The sequence below is a fragment of the Physeter macrocephalus genome, chromosome 19, assembly GCF_002837175.3.
Source record: "Physeter macrocephalus isolate SW-GA chromosome 19, ASM283717v5, whole genome shotgun sequence".
Lineage (NCBI taxonomy): Eukaryota > Metazoa > Chordata > Mammalia > Artiodactyla > Physeteridae > Physeter > Physeter macrocephalus.
This window is the reverse complement of record NC_041232.1, coordinates 19,307,065-19,330,424: the sequence shown is the minus strand read 5'-3', so window position 1 is coordinate 19,330,424 and position 23,360 is coordinate 19,307,065. Positions and strand designations below refer to the sequence as shown.

The 23,360-nt window shown below is 39.2% G+C and overlaps 1 protein-coding gene across 2 annotated transcripts in view; it reads left to right on the top strand.

Moving 5' to 3' along the window:
• SBNO1 (strawberry notch homolog 1) overlaps nucleotides 1-21,643 on the top strand; it is a 53,977-nt gene extending 32,334 nt beyond the window's left edge. Inside the window, exons 17-32 of one of the 2 annotated variants that reach the window (XM_024120723.3) lie at nucleotides 1,603-1,800; nucleotides 2,746-2,913; nucleotides 3,012-3,187; nucleotides 3,657-3,788; nucleotides 5,384-5,519; nucleotides 6,248-6,360; nucleotides 6,451-6,522; nucleotides 6,993-7,092; nucleotides 9,406-9,480; nucleotides 10,163-10,309; nucleotides 10,741-10,835; nucleotides 10,936-11,028; nucleotides 16,826-16,963; nucleotides 17,632-17,708; nucleotides 18,749-18,942; nucleotides 20,485-21,643. In XM_024120723.3, coding sequence (XP_023976491.1) covers nucleotides 1,603-1,800; nucleotides 2,746-2,913; nucleotides 3,012-3,187; nucleotides 3,657-3,788; nucleotides 5,384-5,519; nucleotides 6,248-6,360; nucleotides 6,451-6,522; nucleotides 6,993-7,092; nucleotides 9,406-9,480; nucleotides 10,163-10,309; nucleotides 10,741-10,835; nucleotides 10,936-11,028; nucleotides 16,826-16,963; nucleotides 17,632-17,708; nucleotides 18,749-18,942; nucleotides 20,485-20,627 — 2,057 coding nt within the window. In that variant the 3' untranslated portion in view covers nucleotides 20,628-21,643. The remainder of the gene's footprint in view (nucleotides 1-1,602; nucleotides 1,801-2,745; nucleotides 2,914-3,011; nucleotides 3,188-3,656; nucleotides 3,789-5,383; nucleotides 5,520-6,247; nucleotides 6,361-6,450; nucleotides 6,523-6,992; nucleotides 7,093-9,405; nucleotides 9,481-10,162; nucleotides 10,310-10,740; nucleotides 10,836-10,935; nucleotides 11,029-16,825; nucleotides 16,964-17,631; nucleotides 17,709-18,748; nucleotides 18,943-20,484) is intronic. The other variant, XM_024120722.3, reaches the window with a different exon arrangement.
• The last annotated feature ends 1,717 nt before the right edge of the window (nucleotides 21,644-23,360 follow it).

Below are 23,360 nucleotides of genomic sequence, written 5' to 3'. Positions count from 1 at the left end.
CGTGAAAGCACGGAGTCCTAACCACTGGACCACCAGAGAATTCCCTTGGCTCATTTAGTTTTTGAATGCACAAGTAATCCCATTTTAAGTGGGAGCTTTAACGATTTGACTGGTGCTGAGTAGGCACTGTGTTGAGCACTGGCCGCACATGGTCTCCTTCAACCTGCAAGGGACCCGTATGAAAGCAGGGTTTATTTTCAGCTTTATAGACAGAGGAAACTAAGGCACAGAAAGACTAAATGGGTAAGCGACATCCCCAGGTTGGCACGACTACTGGATGATAAATGGGGAACCAAAATCCGGGCCTTTCTGTTGTCAGTGCTGTGTGTGTATATGTGTGTGTGGGGGGAGGGTGTGTGTGTGAGAGTGTGTGTTTATATAGTCTTCTTTAAAGAGACTTCTGTTAGTTTATTATTTAATTATTAGGAATACACTCATCTTTGTTAGACATTTTATAGTAATGCAAACTTGGGTTTGTGTTTAGGTGCTTACTAAGTAAGCTCTTTGACTTTCAGAAGTTAACTTCTCAGGCTCTCTTTCTCTAAAATGGTGATAAAAACTCATTATATTGTGAAGACTATCATACTGTGTGTTCTAAACACAGCGCCTGACACTTTAACCTTACATTTCATCTGTTCTAAGAAATGCTTTTTTTTCCCTTACTTTTTTTTTTTTTTTTTTTTTTTTTTTTTTTTTGTGGTACGCGGGCCTCTCCCTGTTGTGGCCTCTCCCGTTGCGGAGCACAGGCTCCGGACGCGCAGGCTCCGCGGCCGGGCTCACGGGCCCAGCCGCTCCGTGGCATGTGGGATCTTCCCAGACCAGGGCACGAACCGGCGTCCCCTGCATCGGCAGGCGGATTCTCAACCACTGCGCCACCAGGGAAGCCCTTCCCTTACATTTTTAATATGCCTGAAAATAGGTTGGCTATTATAAAATAATTGACAGTATTTTTTTTATTTTAGTGGCACAAAAAGTAATGCTGAGTCCTGGAGTCAGTAACATCTTAGAGTGGTCAGATAGATAGATGGTCATGTTTCCCTTTTTTGAATTATGTTCTCAGCATCATTAATATGTGAACATTTTAATGTTTTGCTTAGTTTTGGTTGGTTTATTCCAGATGTCTTATAAATATTCAGTAAGATAATTCAGATCACCTTGTTTGACTTTTAAAAATGTAGCTTTATAGATTAGTTTTTTTAGTATTCCATGAAGTATTTGCGTATTTTATAAATCTGTAATTATTAGGCCTCTTCTCTCAACCTGATATACAAATTGTGACAATGCCAGAGATACTGTTTCATCTCTGTTGTTTTGAGATGTTTATTTTGAAACTTGTGCACTTGAAGGCTGTCTTGCATTTGTACTTATGTACCTGATTTCTTCTTAAGAATAATTGAATATAACCTGATTTCTTATAGGAATCCAAAAGGCTAGCTCTTGTTTATGAATTTTTAATTGTTCTTATATACTTACACAGATGCTTTTTTTCTGCATTTCTCATTTGAGTTGACTAAGTGTATTAGCTCATGAACTAAATGTAACTTCCTGGATCTTTAGAACAGTGTGTTTGGGCTGACTTTCTTGTTTGGGGTTTGAGGATAGGTGAAGAAATAACTCGAGAATCCAAAAAAGCACGAAAAATAGGTGGCCTTACTGGTAGCAGTTCTGATGATAGTGGAAGTGAATCTGATGCCTCCGATAATGAAGAAAGTGACTACGAGAGCTCTAAAAACATGAGTTCTGGAGATGACGATGATTTCAACCCATTTAGAGATGAGTCTAGTGAGGATGATGAAGATGGTGAGTTCATGAATCTTTTTTTTTTTTTTAATAAATTTATTTATTTATTTTTGGCTGTGTTGGGTCTTCATTTCTGTGCGAGGGTTTTCTCTAGTTGTGGCAAGCGGGGGCCGCTCTTCATCGCGGTACACGGGCCTCTCACTGTCGCAGCCTCTCTTGTTGCGGAGCACAGGCTCCAGACGCGCAGGCTCAGTAGTTGTGGCTCACGGACCCAGTCGCTCCGCGGCATGTGGGATCTTCCCAGACCAGGCCCCGAACCCGTGTCCCCTGCATTGGCAGGCAGACTCTCAACCACTGCGCCACCAGGGAAGCCCCATGAATCTATTAAATGTAAGCTAAAGGATAGTTATTTCTGTGTATTTGTTTATTTATTTATTTTTGGCTGCGTTGGGTCTTAGTTGCGACAGGCGGGATCTTTTGTTGCGGCGCGTGGGCTTCTCTTTGGCTGTGGCACGCAGCCTGCAGAGCACATGGGCTCTAGTTGCGGCACACGGGCTTAGTTGCCCTGTGGTATGTGGGTCTTAGTTCCCTGACCAGGGATCAGACCTGCATCCTCTGCAATTGGAAGGCAGATTCTTAATCTCTGGACCACCAGGGAAGTCCCTATTTCTGTGTATTTGAAATGGGGTATTGTGCTAAAACCTTTTTTTTTCCCTGTAGAAATCATCACACAGATTCTAATCTTTGCTTGGTGGGAGCTCCAAGCTTGTCTGTCTTCTGGAGGTTCACATTTATGTGAGATCATGACCTCAATTTTGTGCACTTATGTTTAACCTCAAACCATGGAATTTACCTCATGGTGTATGGGTGTACTGGACCTCTGAAGTTGGTGGTGGTTTACAAGTTGTCGCTCAACAATACAAAAAAACTCAACGGTTGTTTCCTTTGGAAATTCTGTACTTGTGTTAACAAATGATTTGATACATGTCTTTCCTTAATTTTCAGATCCCTGGTTAATCAGAAAGGACCACAAGAAAAACAAAGATAAAAAAAAAAAGAGAAGTATAGATCCAGATTCTATTCAAAGTGCCTTATTAGCATCAGGTCTTGGATCAAAACGACCTAGTTTTTCTTCTACACCAGTAATTTCACCTGCTCCAAACAGTGCACCAGGTATCCATGTGGAAGCTTGCTTTGTCTGTGAAATGTACTTTTAAACAAAACAAATATTTAAACTTTGTACTGATTTTTAACAAATGTATTTTATCTAGCTAACAGTAACACCAACAGCAACAATAGCCTTATAACAAGTCAGGATGCTGTGGAAAGGGCCCAGCAGATGAAGAAAGACCTACTCGATAAACTAGAAAAATTAGCTGAAGACCTCCCTCCTAATACCCTGGATGAACTTATTGATGAACTTGGTGGCCCTGAGAATGTTGCTGAGGTAAATATGACTTGATCAGGGCTGTGTCTCTTCTAGGTAATTTTTTGCCACTTTCAAACCCTTTATAATAAGTGATATATTTAGTATCATCATATAATTATCTAATATCCTCTCTTAGATCTTAGAACCCTTGTTCTACTCTAGTTGTCATCCTAGAGCAAGTAAATTCCTGCCCCTAGTATCTTGAGTATCTGCCCCAAGACACGGATCTCTGTTATTGCACCTGTCACGCAGGCTTTGTTATCATTGCCGCATGTCTGTTTTCTCCACTGGAATTTGAACTTTTCAGAACCAGGCACTGTGTTGCAATGTTCGCTCTGCCCCAGCGCCTGGTGCAGGACAGGTTGCACGGTACATGCTGGCATCATTATCCCTTTCACCTCCCACCGAGTTTCTTTGATGGGTGCCCTGAGCTTCATGCACCATAGTCAGCTACGTTAATTGTAAGTGATGCTGTTTGGCTTTGCAGATGACTGGCCGCAAGGGGAGGGTTGTAAGCAATGATGATGGAAGTATATCTTATGAGTCAAGATCTGAACTTGACGTCCCTGTGGAAATACTAAATATCACGGAAAAACAAAGATTTATGGATGGAGATAAGGTATGTTTGTCTGGGATGCTTTTTGGCGAAAAGAATAATGCCCATACATTTAGATTAATCTTTAGGTTTTTTTCTTTTAATGTAAATCATGTCTGTTGAATGTTCTTACTCTATTTTTTTTTTTAAGTAATTACACATAATCACTGAACATTTTACATGTTTTCATTATTTTCTTATAAATCGAATGTGGTGGGGTTTTTTGTTTTTTTGTTTTTGTGTGGTACGCAGGCCTCTCGCTGTTGTGGCCTCTCCCGTTGCGGAGCACAGGCTCCGGACGCACAGGCTCAGTGGCCGTGGCTCACAGGCCCAGCCGCTCCGTGGCATGTGGGATCTTCCCGGACCGGGACACGAACCCATGTCTCCTGCATCGGCAGGCGGATTCTCAACCGCTGCACCACCAGGGAAGCCCCGAATGTGGTGTTTTGTGCACAGAATTAGATGTAGCTCTTGATAGCTTTGGAGGCCTTTGAAGTCTTTAATCAGGATATTAAATTGTGTTCTCTCAGGTCATCTTAGTGGCACTACATCTAATGCTACACCCTAGTGTCAGTGTAATTTTGAGTCTAGAAATATATTTAAGCATGCCCAGATTACTAGGGTCCTTTGATTTTGCTGTTTATTGTCTTGCTCTGCCATGTCGTGTTGAGACGATTTACTCTGAATGGTCGTAGATTACACTTGCGTAACTGACCACTGCAGAGGTTGTGGTCCCCTTCAGAGGCCCTTTCTGTATGCTCTTATTGTTAAGTAAACTTCATCAATTTTCATATTCTCAGATCAGTTCTTCCTCCATCTAGTAGGAATTGCTGTAAGCGTTTTGCTAAAAAATAGGTAGGAGCACCACTTCAACCTTCTTCCTTAATCCAAAAGGGGTCGAATAAAATCGTATCTCTTTATCCACATTTTGCTTTGTATTTCAAAATTTTTTTACCTCTGCAACTAGAAAATAGATGGTAGTTATTACCGTTATCAAAGTTGTCGTTTAAATGTATTTAAAAGCTCATGTTACATATTTTAAAGATTATAGGTAGAGGTATTATCAGTTACTTTAAGTACTTGTTTCATTAGTAATTTAGGCCCATGTGCGTTAGAAATTGTATTAGTTGGGATCAGATTTGGCTGTTAAGTGACAGAAAATCCAAAATCGTTTTCACTTAAAGTGGAAGTTCATTTCTCTCATGTACAAATTTGAGTAGGTAGACCAGGACTGGTGTGACCCCTTGAAGTCTAGGTCTCTTCTGTCTTGTTCCTTTAATATGCGGCCTTCCATTTCCTAGTTACCTCCATATTTCAGGTTTAGTCATTACACCTCTACATTTCAGCCAGCAGAGAGAAAAAAAAGAAGAGGGGAAGGGCATATCTTTGATTAGGGACATTTTCTGGACGTTGTTCATGTGACCTACTGGCTGGAGTGTGCCCGCACTTAGCTGTAAGGGAGACTGGGAAATGTAATCTTGATTCTGGGTGTCCTTGTAACCATGTACAGCTAAAACTGAGAGTTAGGAAGTAAAGGAGAATACGTATTGGTGGATGTTTCCCCACCTGTCTTTGTGCAAAAGTGATCTTTTGTTTTTTTCTCCTTACATTTGATACAGAATATTGCTATCATCTCAGAAGCTGCCAGCTCAGGTATTTCATTACAAGCAGATAGGAGAGCTAAAAATCAAAGGCGAAGAGTTCATATGACTCTGGAATTACCATGGAGTGCTGATAGAGCAATTCAGCAGTTTGGTAAGTTCCTACACTGAGTTTCACTTCATAGCCAGGAATTACTGGGGAAATATTTTAATGCTAGATATACTAAAACTTGACATATATGTAGGTTTTGGAGATGTTTGTGTATTGCATATACCTTAAAACATAGAGGGCATCATGAATTTATTTCTTGGCTGTTTTAAAAGCTGTAAAAGACCTACTGTAGGGCTTTCTGGCATTATATTCAAGAACGGGGCTCCGCAGGAGTATCTTCATTGTAGATCTCCAAGGATGTTATCCACGTCACAGCAACTGCCACTTGATGTCTTTTTCAACCCCCGGTAGCTTCATTGAGGGCACATTGCTCCTCCCTTCCCTTCCATCTTCATGTCCCTGTGACCTGGTGATTTTAAAAAACAGCAACAGTTTTGGGAGAATCCAGAGCAGCTGTGCATCAGCGACATTGTGGTCAGCCAAACTGGGGTAGCGCCAGTAATGTGTTTATCGTTTAATAATTTTATGGTAGTTTCTGCTCCCCCATGAGTGGGAGTATTATTCTGAATACAGATGTTGTTCAAGTGGGCGTTTTTGATTTTGTGCCTTTTGGGGAGTTAGGGTAATTGTTACCTTCTTTAATTTTTCCTCTGGTTTAAAGATTTCTGGATACCAGCTTACTGTTAAGTGCTGGGAATAGGTCTCAGAATACTAGTATCTAGAGAACGCAATCAGCGATTTTTTTTTTTTTTTTTTTAATGTCATTACAGGACGAACTCATAGATCAAACCAAGTTACTGCTCCGGAATACGTCTTTCTGATTTCTGAATTGGCAGGAGAACAAAGATTTGCATCTATTGTTGCTAAAAGACTTGAGAGTTTGGTACGTTTTTGAGTTCTGTAGATGTGTGTAAAAGGTGATGTATGTTAACCTGTCTTCTGTGCCTTGATTGGAGATTTTATGTTCGGATAGGGTGCGCTTACACATGGAGACAGAAGAGCAACAGAATCCAGAGATCTGAGTAGGTTCAACTTTGATAATAAGGTACATTTCAGCTTTCACTATCTGTGAAAAATGATTGCAGTGTACGGTGTCTGTAAGGAACAGAAAGGGAAAGTGGTTGCTGTTTAAAACTTAAAGCTGCCTCCTTTCATGGTTTTGCTATAAAATCATGGCTAGTCCTGTAAGACACATGGCAGTTAGATCTTTGGTGATCAACTGTGCAATATAATCATCTTCTCATTCCTAATGGAAAATAAGATTATAATAAATACTTGTGGATGAATGAAGTGTGAGTTCCCAGAAGTAAAGAAAGTTGTTTATTTATGGAATGCCTGCTGTGTTTAAAGGTGTGAATGAGGCACTAGGCAGTGTAAAATATATATAAAAATAATGGAGTCCTGCTATTTTTAACTCTTCGATACAATAATAGTTTTTATAGCATTCACTTGGTCATGTCATTGAAGAGTATCCAAATGCTGAAACTTGTTAAATTTATTTGTTTTTTATTGCAGTATGGAAGAAATGCTTTAGAAATTGTCATGAAATCCATTGTAAACCTAGATTCTCCTATGGTGTCACCACCTCCAGACTATCCGGGAGAATTCTTTAAAGGTAACTTTTAAAAATAATCATAACAAAGGGAAATGAGTACTGACAAGAAGGTACTAAAACTCATTCTAACATGTGCTGTTGTTTTTAGTTTTCTTTGTACATAAAATGTATAAAATTTAGAAATTGATAGTTACCAGACAACCTAAATTGATGTCTTATAATAAGCGGTAGGTTTATTAAATTTCATTCAGGTGAAGTGTTTTTACTGTCGACAGAGTTTGTTGCATGTTGTTTAATGCTAGATTACTAGAGGAAAAATGGTTTTGGTTTTGTTAGATTAATTTGAAAATGACTCTGCCAAATAGCTTGTAAAATTTCAAGTACCTAGGTAAATAATCTGGGGGCCAGTGGAGGTACAGATAAAACAAAACTGGCCGTGTATTAACAGTTGTTAAGACTGAGTGCTGGGTACCTTTGGTCCATAGAATATTCTCTTTACATTTGTGTGTATTTAGAAATTTTTATATTTAAAAAAAAGTCCTAAGTAGTGCTATAGAAATTCTTAGATGTATCTTGCAAATCTGAAGAATAGATTTTACCCCATTAATATTAGTAGTCTGGGTGATTTCAGTAGTTCAGCAAACTATGAAAATATTTTGGAAAAATAAACAGATGTAAGGTATTTGAAACATTATCCGTACAGAGTTAGCATTTTTCACTAGGACGTCCTTTCCAATTGAACCGGTGTTTAGTGTTGGTAACAGTCCATATTGACATAGCTGGCAGGGGTGCTTATAATCACTGATGGCATTTAACAAAACAAAAAACCAGTAAAGTCTTGGCCCTGTTCTTTTTCTCCCTTTCGTTCCCTCTTATTTTCTTTTTATTTGGTCATTGGAGGGATTGTCAAAAACAACTCCCCAATTTATTTCTAATTCTAAAAAATTACATGTTATTTATTCATTATAAGTGATGAAAACAATCTAAAAGTGAATAATGAGGAGCCCATACCCTCTCCTTAACTACCTACTACCTACCAGTCTCACCTGCTGAGGTTGCAAATGTTGACAATCTGAACAGGGGCAGCCTTAACACACCTTTGTCCGTTTGTCTAAACACAGAGCTTTTTTTAAAAAAAAAAAGTTAATATTACTTGCAACGTACTTTTCTCACTTGGCACATCACAGGCATCCCTTACAAACCAATAGCTATAGTACTAACACATATTTTAACAGTTGTGTAATATTCTACGTCTAGCTTATGTAACAGTTTCTTCAGTTTTTCCCTTATTGATGTTCAGGTGGCTTTCATTTTTTTGCATCACAAACAGTGCTGGAATTATAGCAACTATCCTTCTATTCAGGTAATTTCCTCCCATAGGATGGGTTCCCAAAATGAGGATTTTTTGCATTGGAGCTCTTTGGCTACAGAGTTGTCACCTGCAGAATCTACACATTTTGAGCATGTAGCAGTCTAGCTGATTAAAAAAATGTGTAAATAGGATATAATTATGCTTCCTGTTGATCCTTTTCTCTTTCCTAAACCCTTTTTACTGTAAGTCTGGGTTGGAGCCTGGACACAAATACTTTTTAAAAGTTTTATAAACTGTCCTCTTAGTAACGTAATTCAGGACATGTTGACAGTTATACATGTTGCTTATCTTCTGCATCGCCTTGTCAATACTGATAGGTAACATTTGGGAAGGAAGCATGATTATTTCCTTATATAAATTATTTAATCAGTATCCTGCTGTATGTTCAAAGTTGTTTAGATTCTGTGGGTGACAGCTTTGTAGCCAAGGATCTCCACTGCCACGGGTTGTTGGAAAGATATGACATTTTGGTGAAGTAATAAAATATAATGTGAGGTTTGAGTACTCTAGGATTTTGAAGTGTCTAAAGATCTTTAGGGGGCTGTGGGTTCCATTTAATTCAGCTAATAGGAGCTATGGATACAAAGACTGTGTCTTATATGCTAGAACTTGATCTAGTTTGATTAGTCAGGTAACAGCTCATTGAGTTATTTGGGCTATAAGGTTTTTTTTTTTAATTTATTTTATTTTTGGCTGTATTGGGTCCTCGTTGCTGTGTGTGGGCTTTCTCTAGTTGTGGTGAGTGGGTTTCTCACTGCAGTGGCTTCTCTTGTTGTGAAGCAAAGGCTCTAGGCGCGTGGGCTCCAGTAGTTGTGGTTCGCGGGCTCTAGAGCGCAGGCTCAGTAGTTGTGGTGACGGGCCTAGTTGCTCCACGGCATGTGGGATCTTCCCAGACCAGGGCTCGAACCAGTGTCCCCTGCATTGGCAGGCAGATTATTAACCACTGCGCCACCAGGGAAACCCTGGGCTGTAAGGTTTTTTATAAATTTGTTTTATTACAGATGTTCGACAAGGACTGATAGGAGTTGGCCTGATAAATGTAGAAGATCGTTCAGGAATTCTTACTCTAGATAAAGGTAATGGTATGACTTTTTTATGTATGTTCATAACTGTTGCTGTATCATTATAGCCCGTTTCGTTGTTTATGCTTTCGTCAGCTTGAAGGGGAAGCTTCAAGTCTCTAGGTCTCAATCCCTCATTACTGAGTGCTCACAGAGCATTCTGGGTGGTTTTTGCTATGAATAACTATGGTTATTCAAGAAATTAAATCTCTATTCTCTCTACATAGCAGCAGTTCTCAAACCAGGTTGCGTATATGATCAGCTGTTGAGCTTTTTAAAAAGTACTGAAGCCAGGGCAGGAGCTCAGACATTGGTAGTTTTCCGGAAGCTCCTGGGCATTCTTACTTGTGCAGCCAAAGTTGAGCTTCACTGACTTAACAGCACTTAAAACTTCATGAGTTAAGACTTAATGTTGGAAAACTAACATTCTGTTGTGCTAAATTGTATTCATACTTTCAATAAGCGAAGCTGAAGATGCAAAAATTCAATTTGGCAAACATCTTTTGAGCATGTAGTATAATCGTGCTAATTGTTAGAGGTAGAAGTGGTCGAAGTATAGCCCTGTTCTGGGAACAGTACAGGAGTTGTGAGGGAAGACTTAGAGAAGAAAGTGAGACTCTTACTAGGCTGAGATGAATAAATTTTTAAAATTGCCATTTGAATGCATTAAATCTTTCATACAATCTTGTCATTGCAGATTATAACAACATAGGAAAATTCTTAAATAGAATTTTGGGCATGGAGGTGCATCAGCAGAATGCGTTATTTCAGTATTTTGCAGACACACTTACTGCAGTTGTTCAAAATGCCAAAAAAAATGGAAGATATGATATGGGAATCTTAGGTAAGTTGGGAAAATTTTAAAACATCACATGTATTCTTTTTTTTTCTTTTTAATTAATTTAATTTATTTTTGGCTGCATTGGGTTTCTTTGCTGCACATGGGGTTTCTGTAATTGCGGCAAGCGGGAGCTACTCTTCGTTGCGGTGCGCGGGCTTCTTGTTGCCATGGCTTCTCTTGTTGCGGAGCATGGCCTCTAGGTGCACGGGCTTCAGGAGCTGTGGCTCGCGGGGCTCTAGAGCGCAGGCTCAGTAGTTGTGGCGCACGGGCTTAGTTGCTCTGCGGCATGTGGGACCTTCCCCGACCAGGGCTCGAACCCATGTCCCCTGCATTGGCAGGCAGATTCTGAACCACTGCGGCACCAGGGAAGCCTGTCATATGTATTCTTGATGAAATTTTTTTTTATATTTATATGTTGCTTTTTCTTGTTCAAGATCTTGGTTCTGGAGATGAAAAAGTGAGGAAAAGTGATGTTAAGAAGTTTCTGACTCCAGGATATTCAACCTCTGGCCATGTAGAATTATACACGGTAAGTTTAGAAAATGTGCACATTCAAGTATAATGTCATTTTCTGGTAAGCATTCTCAGAAGTGAGTTTAATTTAAATTTTATTATTATTTTTTTTACAGATAAGTGTAGAGAGGGGAATGTCCTGGGAGGAAGCTACCAAGATTTGGGCTGAGTTGACAGGACCAGATGATGGCTTTTATTTGTCATTGCAGGTAAGACTTGTTTCCCTTAAATGTTAGTTGTTAAGATATGGAATGTGTTTTCATTGCCAGCATTGTAATTATCTGTTCGCTTTGTGCTGATTTTCCAATTGTATTTAGCTTTCTGTGTTTTGATAATTTATCACTGTAATTGTGATATATTTTTATTTAATACATTTTGAGGAGTATTATTAAATGCAAGTTTTAAATTATTACTTACCGGGGACTTCCCTGGCGGTCCATTGGTTAAGATCCCACGCTTCCACTGCAGGGGGCACAGGTTTGATCCCTGGTCAGGGAATTAAGATCCCGCATACTGTGTGGTGTGGGGGGAAAAAAAAAAAAGTTTAGGTATTCTTAGTAAATTGAACCCTTTTTTTCCATAATGTAGTGAGTGACCTTCTTTAGTCATAATAATGCTTTGTGTCTTCAAGATTCAGTTTTCAGTTATTAGTGTAACTACATTCATTGGTTTAGTATTTGCCTGTGGACAGAGCTAAGGAGAGAGGATGTGTGAGTGTGCATGTGTGCACGTGCGTGTACATGTTTACATTTAGACATATACATATACACACACAAATGAATGCATATTTATTTGTCCTGATCAGAACTATGGAATTTTAATCTCACCTCTTCTCTGATTTTTTTTTTTAATTTATTTTATTTTTGACTGTATTAGGTCTTCATTGCTGTGCGCGGGCTTTCTTTAGTTGCAGCGAGTGGGGGCTACTCTGTGGTGCGCGGGCTTCTCATTGCGGTGGTTCTCTTGTTGAGAGGCATGGGCTCTAGGTGCGTGGGCTTCAGTAGTTGTGGCACGTGGGCTCAGTAGTTGTGGCATGCGGCTCTAGAGCACAGGCTCAGTAGTTGTGGCAGACGGGCTTAATTGCTCCGCAGCATGTGGGATCTTTCCGGACCAGGGCTGAACCCGCGTCCTCTGCATTGGCAGATGGATTCTTAACCACTGTGCCACCAGGGAAGTCCCTTCTCTGATATTTTTGTCTTCTTTCTTCCACACTAATAATCCCTGTTCTTCAGCGCACACAGGATGATAAAATATCATGGATACTATGCCCCAGTATTCCTGAAAATAATTTTTTTTAATAATAACTTTTTTTGCATAAGCTTCCTTTATGCTATTTAAAAAAATAGTTATACTGTTTCTGCATGTCAACATATGGCAGTTATATAGTATACTCTTCTTTTAACCCTTAATCTTAGTTCTACAGGGAATTAATTTATATTTAAAGCTCACCACTCACTCACTAGTCCTTAGGTTGATAACTCTCTAGTTATTTTGTCTGAAGCCCATTCTGTAGTAGATTCAGGAAGGGCTTTTGGAAACATTACTCCCTGAATTCTTACATGCTGGTAAGTTTGTGTCTTTGTACTTGAAAGACAAATTTTACCAGACATGAAATCTTTAGTTCACGTTTTCTTTTCTTGGATATCTTAAACATGCTACTACTTATTCTTTTGAGATAGAGTTGCTGTCAAAAAAAATTTTTTTTTATTTATTTTTATTTTTGGCTGCGTTGGGGCTTCATTGCTGGGCGCGGGCTTTCTTTAGTTGAGGCGAGCAGGGGCTACTCTTTGTTGCGGTGCACAGGCTTCTCATTGCGGTGGCTTCTCTTGTTGTGGAGCACGGGCTCTAGGTGCGCGGGCTTCAGTAGTTGTGGCACGTGGGCTCAGTAGTTGTGGCTCACGGGCTCTAGAGCACATGCTCAGTAGTTGTGGCTCACGGGCTTAGTAGCTCCGTGGCATGCGGGATCTTCCCAGACCAGGGCTCGAACCTGTGTCCCCTGCACTGGCAGGTGGATTCTTAACCACTGCGCCACCAGGGAAGTGTCCCTACCTACATTGTGAATTTTTTAAAATTATGGTAAAATATATAACACAGTTTGCCATTTTATCCATTTTAAAGTGTATGATTTAGTGTCATTAATTATATTCACAGTGTTGTGCTAACATCACCATTAAACAGTAGCTTTCCCCTGGCCTGATAACCTTTGATCTATTTTCTGCCTATGAATTTGCATATCTTGGTACCTCATGTAAGTGGAATCTTGCAGTATGTGACAGTTGTGTCTGGCTTCTTTCACTTGGCATAATGTTTTCAAGGTTCGTCCATGTTGTGGAATGTCATAACTTCATTTCTTTTTGTGACTAATATTGCTTTGTATGTGTGTAGCACATTTTGCTTTTTATTTGCAAATATTGGGTTGGCCAAAAAGTTCGTTCTGGTTTCTCAGTAAGATGGTACCGAAAACCCGAACGAACTTTTTGGCCAAGCCCTTTACGGAGTGACCAACTGTAAACGAAGACCTGGTTCAATAACTGCGTAAAGAAGACCAAAGATGATGCCACAGGCAGGGTGAATCCATAAATAAGCTCCCTAGAGCAGGAATCCCTAATTTTTTTATGTCAGGGGTCAGGTAGTAAGTATTTTAGGTTTTGCAGAGAATATGTGGTCTCTGCTGACTATTCTTTGTGGATTTTTTCTTTCTTAAATTCTTTAATTGAATTATGTACACACGAATGCATTATTACACTCGTGAAAAAATTTAAAAACAGATAACACTAAATTTTTTGACCATTATTCCCAGCCCCGGTTCCCTTCCCACCTTCCCAGAGGTAGCCACCGTTCCCAGTTTTGTGTCTCTTCTCCCAGACCATTTTCTGTGCATTTAATGCATATGTATTGTAGCCATAGGAAACAATTTACTGTTTTACGTGGTTGATCTGTTGTTGGTGGTGGTGTGTTGTTGTTGTTGTTGTTGTTGTTTTGTGGTATGCGGGCCTCTCACTGCTGTGGCCTCTCCCGTTGCGGGGCACAGGCTCCGGACGCGCAGGCTCAGCGGCCATGGCTCACGGGCCCAGCTGCTCTGCGGCATGTGGGATCTTCCCAGACCGGGGCACGAACCCGCGTCCCCTGCCTCGGCAGGCGGATTCTCAACCACTGCGCCACCAGGGAAGCCCTGGTTATTTTTTTTACACCAATTCTATGATACAGTATCGATCATTCTTTAAGTTGCCTTTCTCACTAAACAATCAGTCTTGGAGTGCTTTCTGTATTGATACTTATAGGACTACTTTATTCATTGTGGTTGTTGCATGGTATTCTGTGTGATGAATATATGATGGTTTATTTAGCCTGTGTCGTATTAATTGACTTTTAGGTTGTTTCCACTTTCTCTCTCTTACAAAGGACATGCTTATAGATGCTTCTTTATGTACCTGTGTGAGTGTATCTCTAGAGTAGATTCAGAGAAATGGCATCACTGGATCTTAAGATCACTTACTTCTTTCTATGTGTGAATGAGAGGAAAAACTCTTTTGAAGATCCTGGAGGAGAAAAAGTTTAGTTCTTAAAAGTCCGAAAAATGATTTTCCCCCCAGCTTTGTTCTTGGCTTCTAGTATTATCTTGAGGTTTCTAGCTAGGGTGGGATGGGTAAAACTGAACAAGTAAAAGGGCATATCAGGATTGAGGGGAAAGATAACAAGCAGAGTTGGCTGAGTTTAAGTTGCTGCCTTCTCTCTCCTTTTTTTTTTTAAACGTCTTTATTGGAGTATACAGTGCTTTACAACATTACTTTACAATGTTGTGTTAGTTTCTGCTGTATATAACAAGGTGAATCAGCTATATGTATACATATATCCCCATATCCCCTCCCTCTTGCGTCTCCCTCCCACCCTCCCTATCCCACCCCTCTAGGTGGTCACAAAGCACCGAGCTGATCTCCCTGTGCTATGCGGCCGCTTCGCACTAGCTATGTATTTTACATTTGGTAGTGTATATTTGTCCATGCTACTCTCACTTCGTCCTAGCTTACCGTACCCCATCCCCGTGTCCTCAAGTCTGTTCTCTACGTCTGGGTCTTTATTCCTGTCCTGACCCTAGGTTCAACAGCATGGATTTTTTTCCTTCCTAAGAAACTTTCTCCCTTCCTTCCTTAAACTATTCTTAAGCTTAGGAGCCTCAGGCCATTTGGTCCATAAACCTGGTTTACTGGTCTCTGATTCAACAGCAAAGCTCTCAAACTGGATCTGGCTCCTAGTTGTGCGTGTGTGTGTGTGTGTGTGTGTGTGTGTGTGTGTGTGTGTGTGTGTGTTTGAAAATCTTATTGAGATTATTGTAGATTCTCATGAGGTTATAAGAAATAATACAGAGAAATTCCTTTTACACCAGTTTTCCCAATGGTAACATTTTACAAACCTATAGTACAATATCACAACCAAGATACTGATACAGTTCATTAGGTTTTATTCAGATTTCTCTGAGGCCTTGGATGGGATTTTGATTGGTCCCTATAGGATATTGGTTATATTTTTTTCACTTGAAATTATTGCTGAATCGAGGCACTGGTAGATTCTGATGAAAATGCTGATCCCCACCAGCTTCCCTTGAGTGAAAGGATGTGGTAACGTTGTCCTTTGTTACTCTCGGCTGCGTGGCCGCAGGCAGCTGGTTGTGAAGAGTGAGGACCTTGGAAGAGACATCCTTCCAAGAAGCTGTAGCCTCCTTCGTTGAGCCGCCTCAGCAGCAAGCAGATACGACTTGCAGTGTGTTTATAACGTGTGTTGACATTAGGAAAGCCATGTCAGAATCACTTTTAATTCCACTGTAGTGTGATGGTTTATTTTATAGTTACAATGAATTAACCTGACACTGTCAAGATAGATCACACTATGTGCTTTAAACACTGCCTTAAAGTATAGTTAGCTAGAGAATTTCACATCAGCTGATAACAAAATTTTAAATGTATTTTTCACTTAACTTTTGTTTCATAGACTTTTCAGTAATTATATAAACAGTGTTTCAAATCATTTGAACAAGTAAAAGACGAAGGATCTTTAGTATCAATGAAGAGAAAAGTAAAGTATTAAGTCCTTTTATCAGTGTAAGAATTATCTTAATATAAAAAGGTAGTAGCTTAGCAAATGATTTATTTTGTAGAGGATCTGGGAAAATACCTTTGAAACTTTTCTTTTTCCTTCAGTTTTGCTCCAGAGACTGTTGCTTTGAAATTGTTCACATTCTTCAAAAGAAATACTAATTTTTCCAATCTTATTTTTCCTTGCGTTAAATGGGGCTTTTTACAAATATTTCAGTGTTCCTCTCATAAAGTCCAACTTTAAAAAAATTTTTTAAATAAAACAAGTTCCATCGTTTGTCTAATGCATCCTTTTCTTCCACTTCTGCATCATATTTCTGTATTATTTGTTCAGCATTTGGCTTTCTCCTGTTATAGCGTTACTGTTTACAGATGAATTTGTGATATTTCATGTGATGTTTTACCCTCACACAACCACAGGAATAGGTTGTAGCACTGATGGAGTAGATGAATTCAGAGGACTGTGGGTGATCAGAAAGCATTATCTTGAAGGTTATATATTTCATTGTAACTTGAAGGGAGGGTAACATACAGTAGAGGTAAAATTATTTCCTGTGAAGACCCTTCCTGCCCACTACCTAGATTCTTACCTTGCATACCTCTGAGCCTGTTTAGGCTGCGAGTCCAGTTTCCTGGACTAGAAGAAGCAAAATTGTCTCCACTGGACGCCATGCTTTAAGTCGTACTCAACACAGTTTTCTAAAGATCGTCTTGCCTCAGAGATAAGGTCCATTAGCCTTCACTTTGGTGAGACCTTGTTCAAGTCGGTTACACAGCAGGTGTTATCCTTTCACACAGTTTTGTATTTACATACTCATTTGGCTTTGGTGATGTGATGGTACGAAAAACAAGCCTGTCTTAAAGTGTGCAGTATTGAATCTTTATATTTTCTCACCTATTTATTTATTTTTAATAGATAAGAAACAACAAGAAAACTGCCATCTTAGTTAAAGAAGTGAATCCTAAAAAGAAGCTTTTCTTAGTTTATAGACCAAATACTGGGAAACAGCTCAAATTAGAAATTTATGCTGATCTAAAAAAGAAATATAAGAAGGTATTTTTCCATTTGTACATGATGTTATATATGAATACTTGTTTTATAATAATATATTGCAACTATGTTTATGTTTATATGTAAATTGTCAATTTTTCCTGTTTGATTACTGGAAAATTGTTTTCAGAAAAAGTTTTATCAACTCTTGTTAAATTAATATCCCAGTCTTAATGTTATCACCCGTTAGGAAACTTAAAGATGATTATTTGAAACAGCTTATGTTATCAGAAAAGGAAGTTTCTATAGTGCTAACTACAAAAATTAGAATTTTTTAAATAAAGGGAAGAATGTACAAGACCGAAATTCCTTCCCACCAACTCTTGGTTTTACTGTGAACTGCTGTGTTTATATTTTGCAATAATTTCTGGAAAAACAGTGATATCTGTTTTTCCTAACTTTACTATGTTACTTTGTTGTTAATATTACCTTATGTTACTATTATTCCTAGCCATTTTCGCTTGAAAACAATTATAATTAACTATTTGAAATATTCATTACATGGGAAAAACCTCATGGCAGAGCTTTATGAATAGCATTCAAATGCAAGCAGTAGCGAAGACCATGTTTTCTATATAAAGATGATTTTAAGTTGGCTTTAGAGACCAAATTAGGCAACCAGTTTGTTTAAACAATACCTTTTCAATGGAATTTTTGTCTTATTTTCACAGGTAGTCTCAGACGATGCCCTGGTCCACTGGTTAGATCAGTATAATTCATCTGCAGATACTTGTACTCATGCTTATTGGTTAGTTTTCATTTTTCTCACCATATATTCCAAAGTATAATCAAGATTTAATTTAAACACCCCTTCATTCCCTGTAAGTACACGAGCAGATTATCAGTTGCTCGGTGTTGTTTCTTTAAGCAGAGGTACTTGTTGGAAGTCTCTGGACCATGCACTGTTTTAGGTCTCCCCACTGATGCTTTGTTACTTCCAACCAAATGTTGTCTGCCAGCATGGACTTAACTATCATTCTTAGGCTTGAGACTTTTTCTTTCTCCTCTCCTTCCTTACCTTCCTTTATTTTTTCCTTCCTCCAAAGTTTTATTGGTGTCCCAAATCAGTTTTATTTTTAAGGCTAGGGAACTTCTAGGAAACCACAGAGGTGCCTCAAATAGTTAACAGCACTAGAAACTTTGTTGTTGAGCCCTGGAACTGATCCTGCTGTGCTAATAGGCTAGCCAGAGGTGTTCTCAAGTCATTATGTTCATTTCAGGGCATTGAAAATGGAGTATCTATCTGGTCCACTTTTTGAAAAGGGATACAGGATATAGATGAATTTTAGCTAGGTTTTTATTTAGACACATGTAGGTAGATAAATTTGCTTTTGTTTATTTGCTGAGGCCTTTTCCATTTACCTGATTTAGAACTGTAGATTGGTAGTTTAATACTATAGAAATAACTGACAGGATTATTTTATAAACTGACATTAATATGGTAAACTAATGGATATTAAAATGACAAATGCTTAAATGGATATCAAGACCAATAAATCAGCCCTTTTATAAGGGAGTCAGACCCAAGAAATAACTGTAATTTTAAAATCAGTAGTGATACCTTAAGTTGGACAGGATAATCCAATATGTCAAAAGGACTGCATTCTACAAAACTATCAGTAAAGGTAAATGACGGTAGGGCTTATTCCATTTGAAATTAGGGTAGGCCTTGCGGGCTGTGTGTGTGTGTGTGTGTGTGTGTGTGTGTGTGTGTGTGTGTGTGTGCGTGCACGCATGCGTGCGTGTGTGCACGCACATATACATTTTTTTCCTTATCATCTATCCTAGGCGTGGCAATTGCAAAAAAGCAAGTTTGGGATTAGTTTGTGAAATAGGTCTTCGTTGCCGCACGTACTATGTATTATGTGGCTCAGTACTGAGTGTCTGGACAAAAGTCGAGGGTGTTCTCGCGTCTGTCAGTGGCACAAACGTGAAAATGCAGATAGTTCGGCTAAGAACAGAGGATGGACAGCGGATTGTAGGTGAGTTTTAATTTTTTTCTGGTTTGAGCCTTGAGAAGAAAAATCAGGACCTGTGTTTTTCTTATTTTGCTTCTAACGTCTTAGAATCTTAGCATCTATCTATTCCAGTGGTGGGGTAGAGCTTGCTTTATATTATGTTCTTAAAAGGATAAATAGTAGTGAAGCTTTTGAATGGATGTAGTTGGTTCTGGCTGAAATTCTGATGTGGTTGTTATTTTATGCCACCCTCAGTGCTCTTGCTCCCCTTCCTCACTGTTGACATCTATGCAGGCTCCCTGGTATGAAGACTAAGGATTCTCTGAAGTCTTTATGTTCATTGTGCCACATTGAGACTATGGAAGTCAAAGCCACTGTGCACAGAGGATGGACTGGAGTCCTGCAGGGAGCAAGGGAGACCAGGCTAGCCGCTCCCACTGTTCCCTCAATGACAGGCCTCACGGAAATCCAGCCAGTTATTGCACTTTCCCTGTCGCATTGTCTTTGTTTCTTTTGCAACAACCTTTCTCTGTATCCTGGGTTGCACATTGTTAGCCTGTGGGCTAGTCAGTCCATGGACATTTTTTTGATCCTCAAGTATTTTTGGTTGCGAGATTTCAATTGAGTTAGTTGCCAACTTTTAAAAATCAAAAGACTGTGGGCTTCCCTGGTGGTGCAGTGGTTAAGAATCCGCCTGCCAGTGCAGGGGACACGGGTTCGAGCCCTGGTCCGGGAAGATCCCACATGCCGCGGAGCAACCAAGCCCGTGCGCCACAACTACTGAGCCTGCGCTGTAGAGCCCGCGAGCCACAACTGCTGAGCCCACGTGCTGCAACTACTGAAGCCCATGTCCCTAGAGCCCACGCTGCGCAACAAGAGAAGCCACCGCGGTGAGAAGCCTGCGCACCACGATGAAGAGTAGCCCCTGCTCGCCGCAACTAGAGAGACCCCGTGTGCAGCAACAAAGACCCAGCGCAGCCAAAAATAAATAAATGTATTTTTAAAAAAATCAGAAGACTGGATTTCTCTCTTCTTCAGAACAGCAACAGCAGCAACAACAACAGAGAAGCTTGGAACATTGAGCCCCTGTTCCCACATGGGAGGAGTTAAAGTTCCCTTACCCAGGATATATATACTCTCCAGTTTGCTGACTTCCACACTGTGCCACTTAGAAGTTACTGCTTCAGTATGCATTTGAATTTGCAGCCACTATTCTGTAGCCTTTGATACATTAGTACATGCCAAAGAAGGTGGTGCTTGCATACGTTTGTGGAGCTTCAAAGATAGTAGATAGGAAGGTACTGTACTTGGCCTACTGTTGCTTCAGCAAGAAGATGGTGTTGCACTAGACACATGCATGTCTCAGGTATTTGTGGGTGACGCTGCTGAGGAATCGGGCTACTTCTGAAGGGGTCAGTTCAGTTATTAGGTGTTCATCTAGTTTTTTTGTGGAGTCTTGTTCATTAAACTTAATATTATACTTCATTTGCAACTTGCTATGAAGCTGTAAAACAGTGTGGTTTCTCCTGGAAGCAACCTTTATAAATTCTTGTTTTCTAATTGCAGGTTTGATCATTCCTGCAAATTGTGTGTCTCCTCTTATAAATCTCCTGTCAACTTCAGACCAGTCTCAACAGCTTGCAGTCCAGCAGAAACAGCTCTGGCAGCAGCGTCACCCCCAGAGCATCGCCAATTTGAGCAACGCATAAGAACAGACAGGTTTCAACGTGGATGTATATGAAATGCTGTTGAAGCATATCATTTGCATAAAAATCAGGGACAGTTTCCAAAGAATTATAATTTTTTTTCAGTTGTGCTCTCTCTCTAGTTAATTTTTTGGGAATAAGGACAAACCTGGAATAGATAGCAAAACTGAAAATCAGCAGTGCCGATGGTGGTACATATGTCTTTCCTCGTGCTTTTCCCATGGTACTTACCGTATGCTTTTACTTTGGGTGAGCAGAGGGGTATGTGCGCGTGTGTGTCAGTCTGTTTGTGAGTTTGTTAAAAGCTACGAACCATAATTGGTTTAAAAATGCTTGGAACTTCCCAAACTGGCTTCACTTTTATGTTATACAGTGCTCAGGGTTAACGCAGTACATCCATGCCATTGCTGTGGGACTTATCCCCGGATGCATGTGTTTTGAGTCTATAAATAGAGAAAATATATATTGGTTTCTTTTTCCAACTTATTAAAACAATAGGTTCATTAAAGCATGAAATGAAAGGTTACATATCATGCGTTCAGGTTCTTTTTCTAGTTTTTGTTCTGACAGTGCATGTCTTTGAAAGCATGCGTAAACAAGATTAACACAGAAGTCAAGTGATGGAGAGAAACATTTGTAGATGTACAGCATTGGTTATTGCATTTTTATAGCGTTTATACCTGGGTGTTGCTTCAAACCCTGCGAAATCACCTTCTCCCATTCTCCCTGCCCCAGGGTTCTTGTCAAGGTAATGACTACATACATTTTTTGGTGATAAAACTCTTAAAAGTTAATTTTAATGTATTAATAGTATTCCTAATGTGTGCTGCAAAATGGCTACAAGCCTGCTTTTCTTAAAATTACATTTTTCTTAACTTAAAGATAGTTTTAGAAAGAAGTACAAATTGGCTTCCATCTTGCAAACAGTCTTGTTTTTTTTTTTTTTTTTTTTTTTTTTTTCGTTATCTTTATTTGCTTTGTCACTCTTAAAAATGGAAACCGTACTTGAGTTGTAAACTAGACAATGAGGAAACACTTGAGGCTTCTGCTGTATGTCTTAAGGATAGTTTTAGAAAGAAGTACAAAGGGGCTCCCATCTTGCAAACAGTCTTGTTTTTTTTTTTTTTTTTTTTTTTTTTACTTCGTTATCTTAATTTGCTTTGTCACTCTTAAAAATGGAAACCGTACTTGAGTTGTAAACTAGACAATGAGGAAACACTTGAGGCTTCTGCTGTATGTTTATTTCTTGTTGTTATTGTTGTTACCCAGTAACTTGAATATTTATGACATAGCACTGTGTGTGCTTTTTCTTAAAAAATAAAGCATTAACTATGATAGCTACAAGACTAGTACTTATTGTAATTTCAAAATAATAATAAGCAGAAATAATACTTGAGATATCTCTAACTATAAGGGCTATGAAAACATCTGTGAAATGTACTGTGATAACATCTACACTGCTGTATGTTTATTTCTTGTTGTTATTGTTGTTACCCAGTAACTTGAATATTGTTTAATGTGTTGTAAGACATCGTAGAGTTTATCTCAAGCTGTTAAAAAATGGTAATGTACAAATGTGAATAGACACTTATCTATAATATGGGTAAGTTTTGTTTCGCCTATAATAGATGTTTATAAAAACAAGTGAGGGGACAGTTGGTCTTTTTGTTTCCTTTTTTTTTTTTTCCTTTCCTTTTTTTTTTTTTTTGCTTGCACAGGTTGCACTATTGAAAAACTGAGATTGTATAAACCTGGTCAAAAGCTGCAAGATACCACAATCTTGTAGATGTCAAATAAAAAGTTATTATACTAAGCAGAAGTGGACTCTTGTTTAGGCCCTCACCACCTTCAAAAGTAGTCTGTGATGGGTATGCTGCAGAACTTGCGTGTTGCTCAACATTCCAGGTAGCCTTATATTTTGGTTTAAAACCTACCCCTCAAAATTGAAATGGTGTTGAGGAAGGGGTAAAATGATAGTACTTTTGAAAGTTTCTCAAGTTGAACTGTTGTCCTTTGTAACTTTCTAAACTTCTTGCAGAATTAGGTGAGATGTATGTTAAGTGATGGGAAAGCTAGGGCTATCATCCTCTTGTGTTTCTTCAAGCCTGAGTTTGGTTATGTCACGTTTACCATGTTTTCTTTCTCTGGATTTATTTATTCTAGATGCCTAAAGGGACAAATTGAGAATAATTTCTGTTCTTTGGCATACTTTGCCCAGTGGATGCAACTTTTATCCTCAGTCTAGTCCTTATATCTCAGGCAGTGATCCATATGAATATCAACCAGTGTCCCTTGTTAGGGCCACTAGACCCAGCTGGCAGTCAAGAGCAGAATTGTCCACCTGCACCAAAACTTCCCAGTTAGTTCTTCTGTTTTTAAATCAGGAGCCCAGTCAGCTTCCATCAACATCCCAAGGTGAAATAGAGCTGTGGAGGGGGAAGCATAACAAGCCTGTTCCCTCCAGTGAGACAAAATGGCAGGGTTGGGGAAAAAAGACTCCCTCTTGGAGGCTTGGCCCAACTTCCCTTTTTTGTGTGTGGGAGTATCTTTTTTAGCAGGTTATGGTTTTTTCCAAGCAGCTTCAGTGCGAGGATTCTTTAGCATGCAGTTAGTTGACCCTCACAATTTATGATGTAATGTTTGCTCTTGGAATAGCTATCTTGTTACAAAGGGGGATATATGTATGTTCTGTTCTTTGTAGAACAGCTTTGTTTTGCTTTTTTAAAAAAAAGTCCA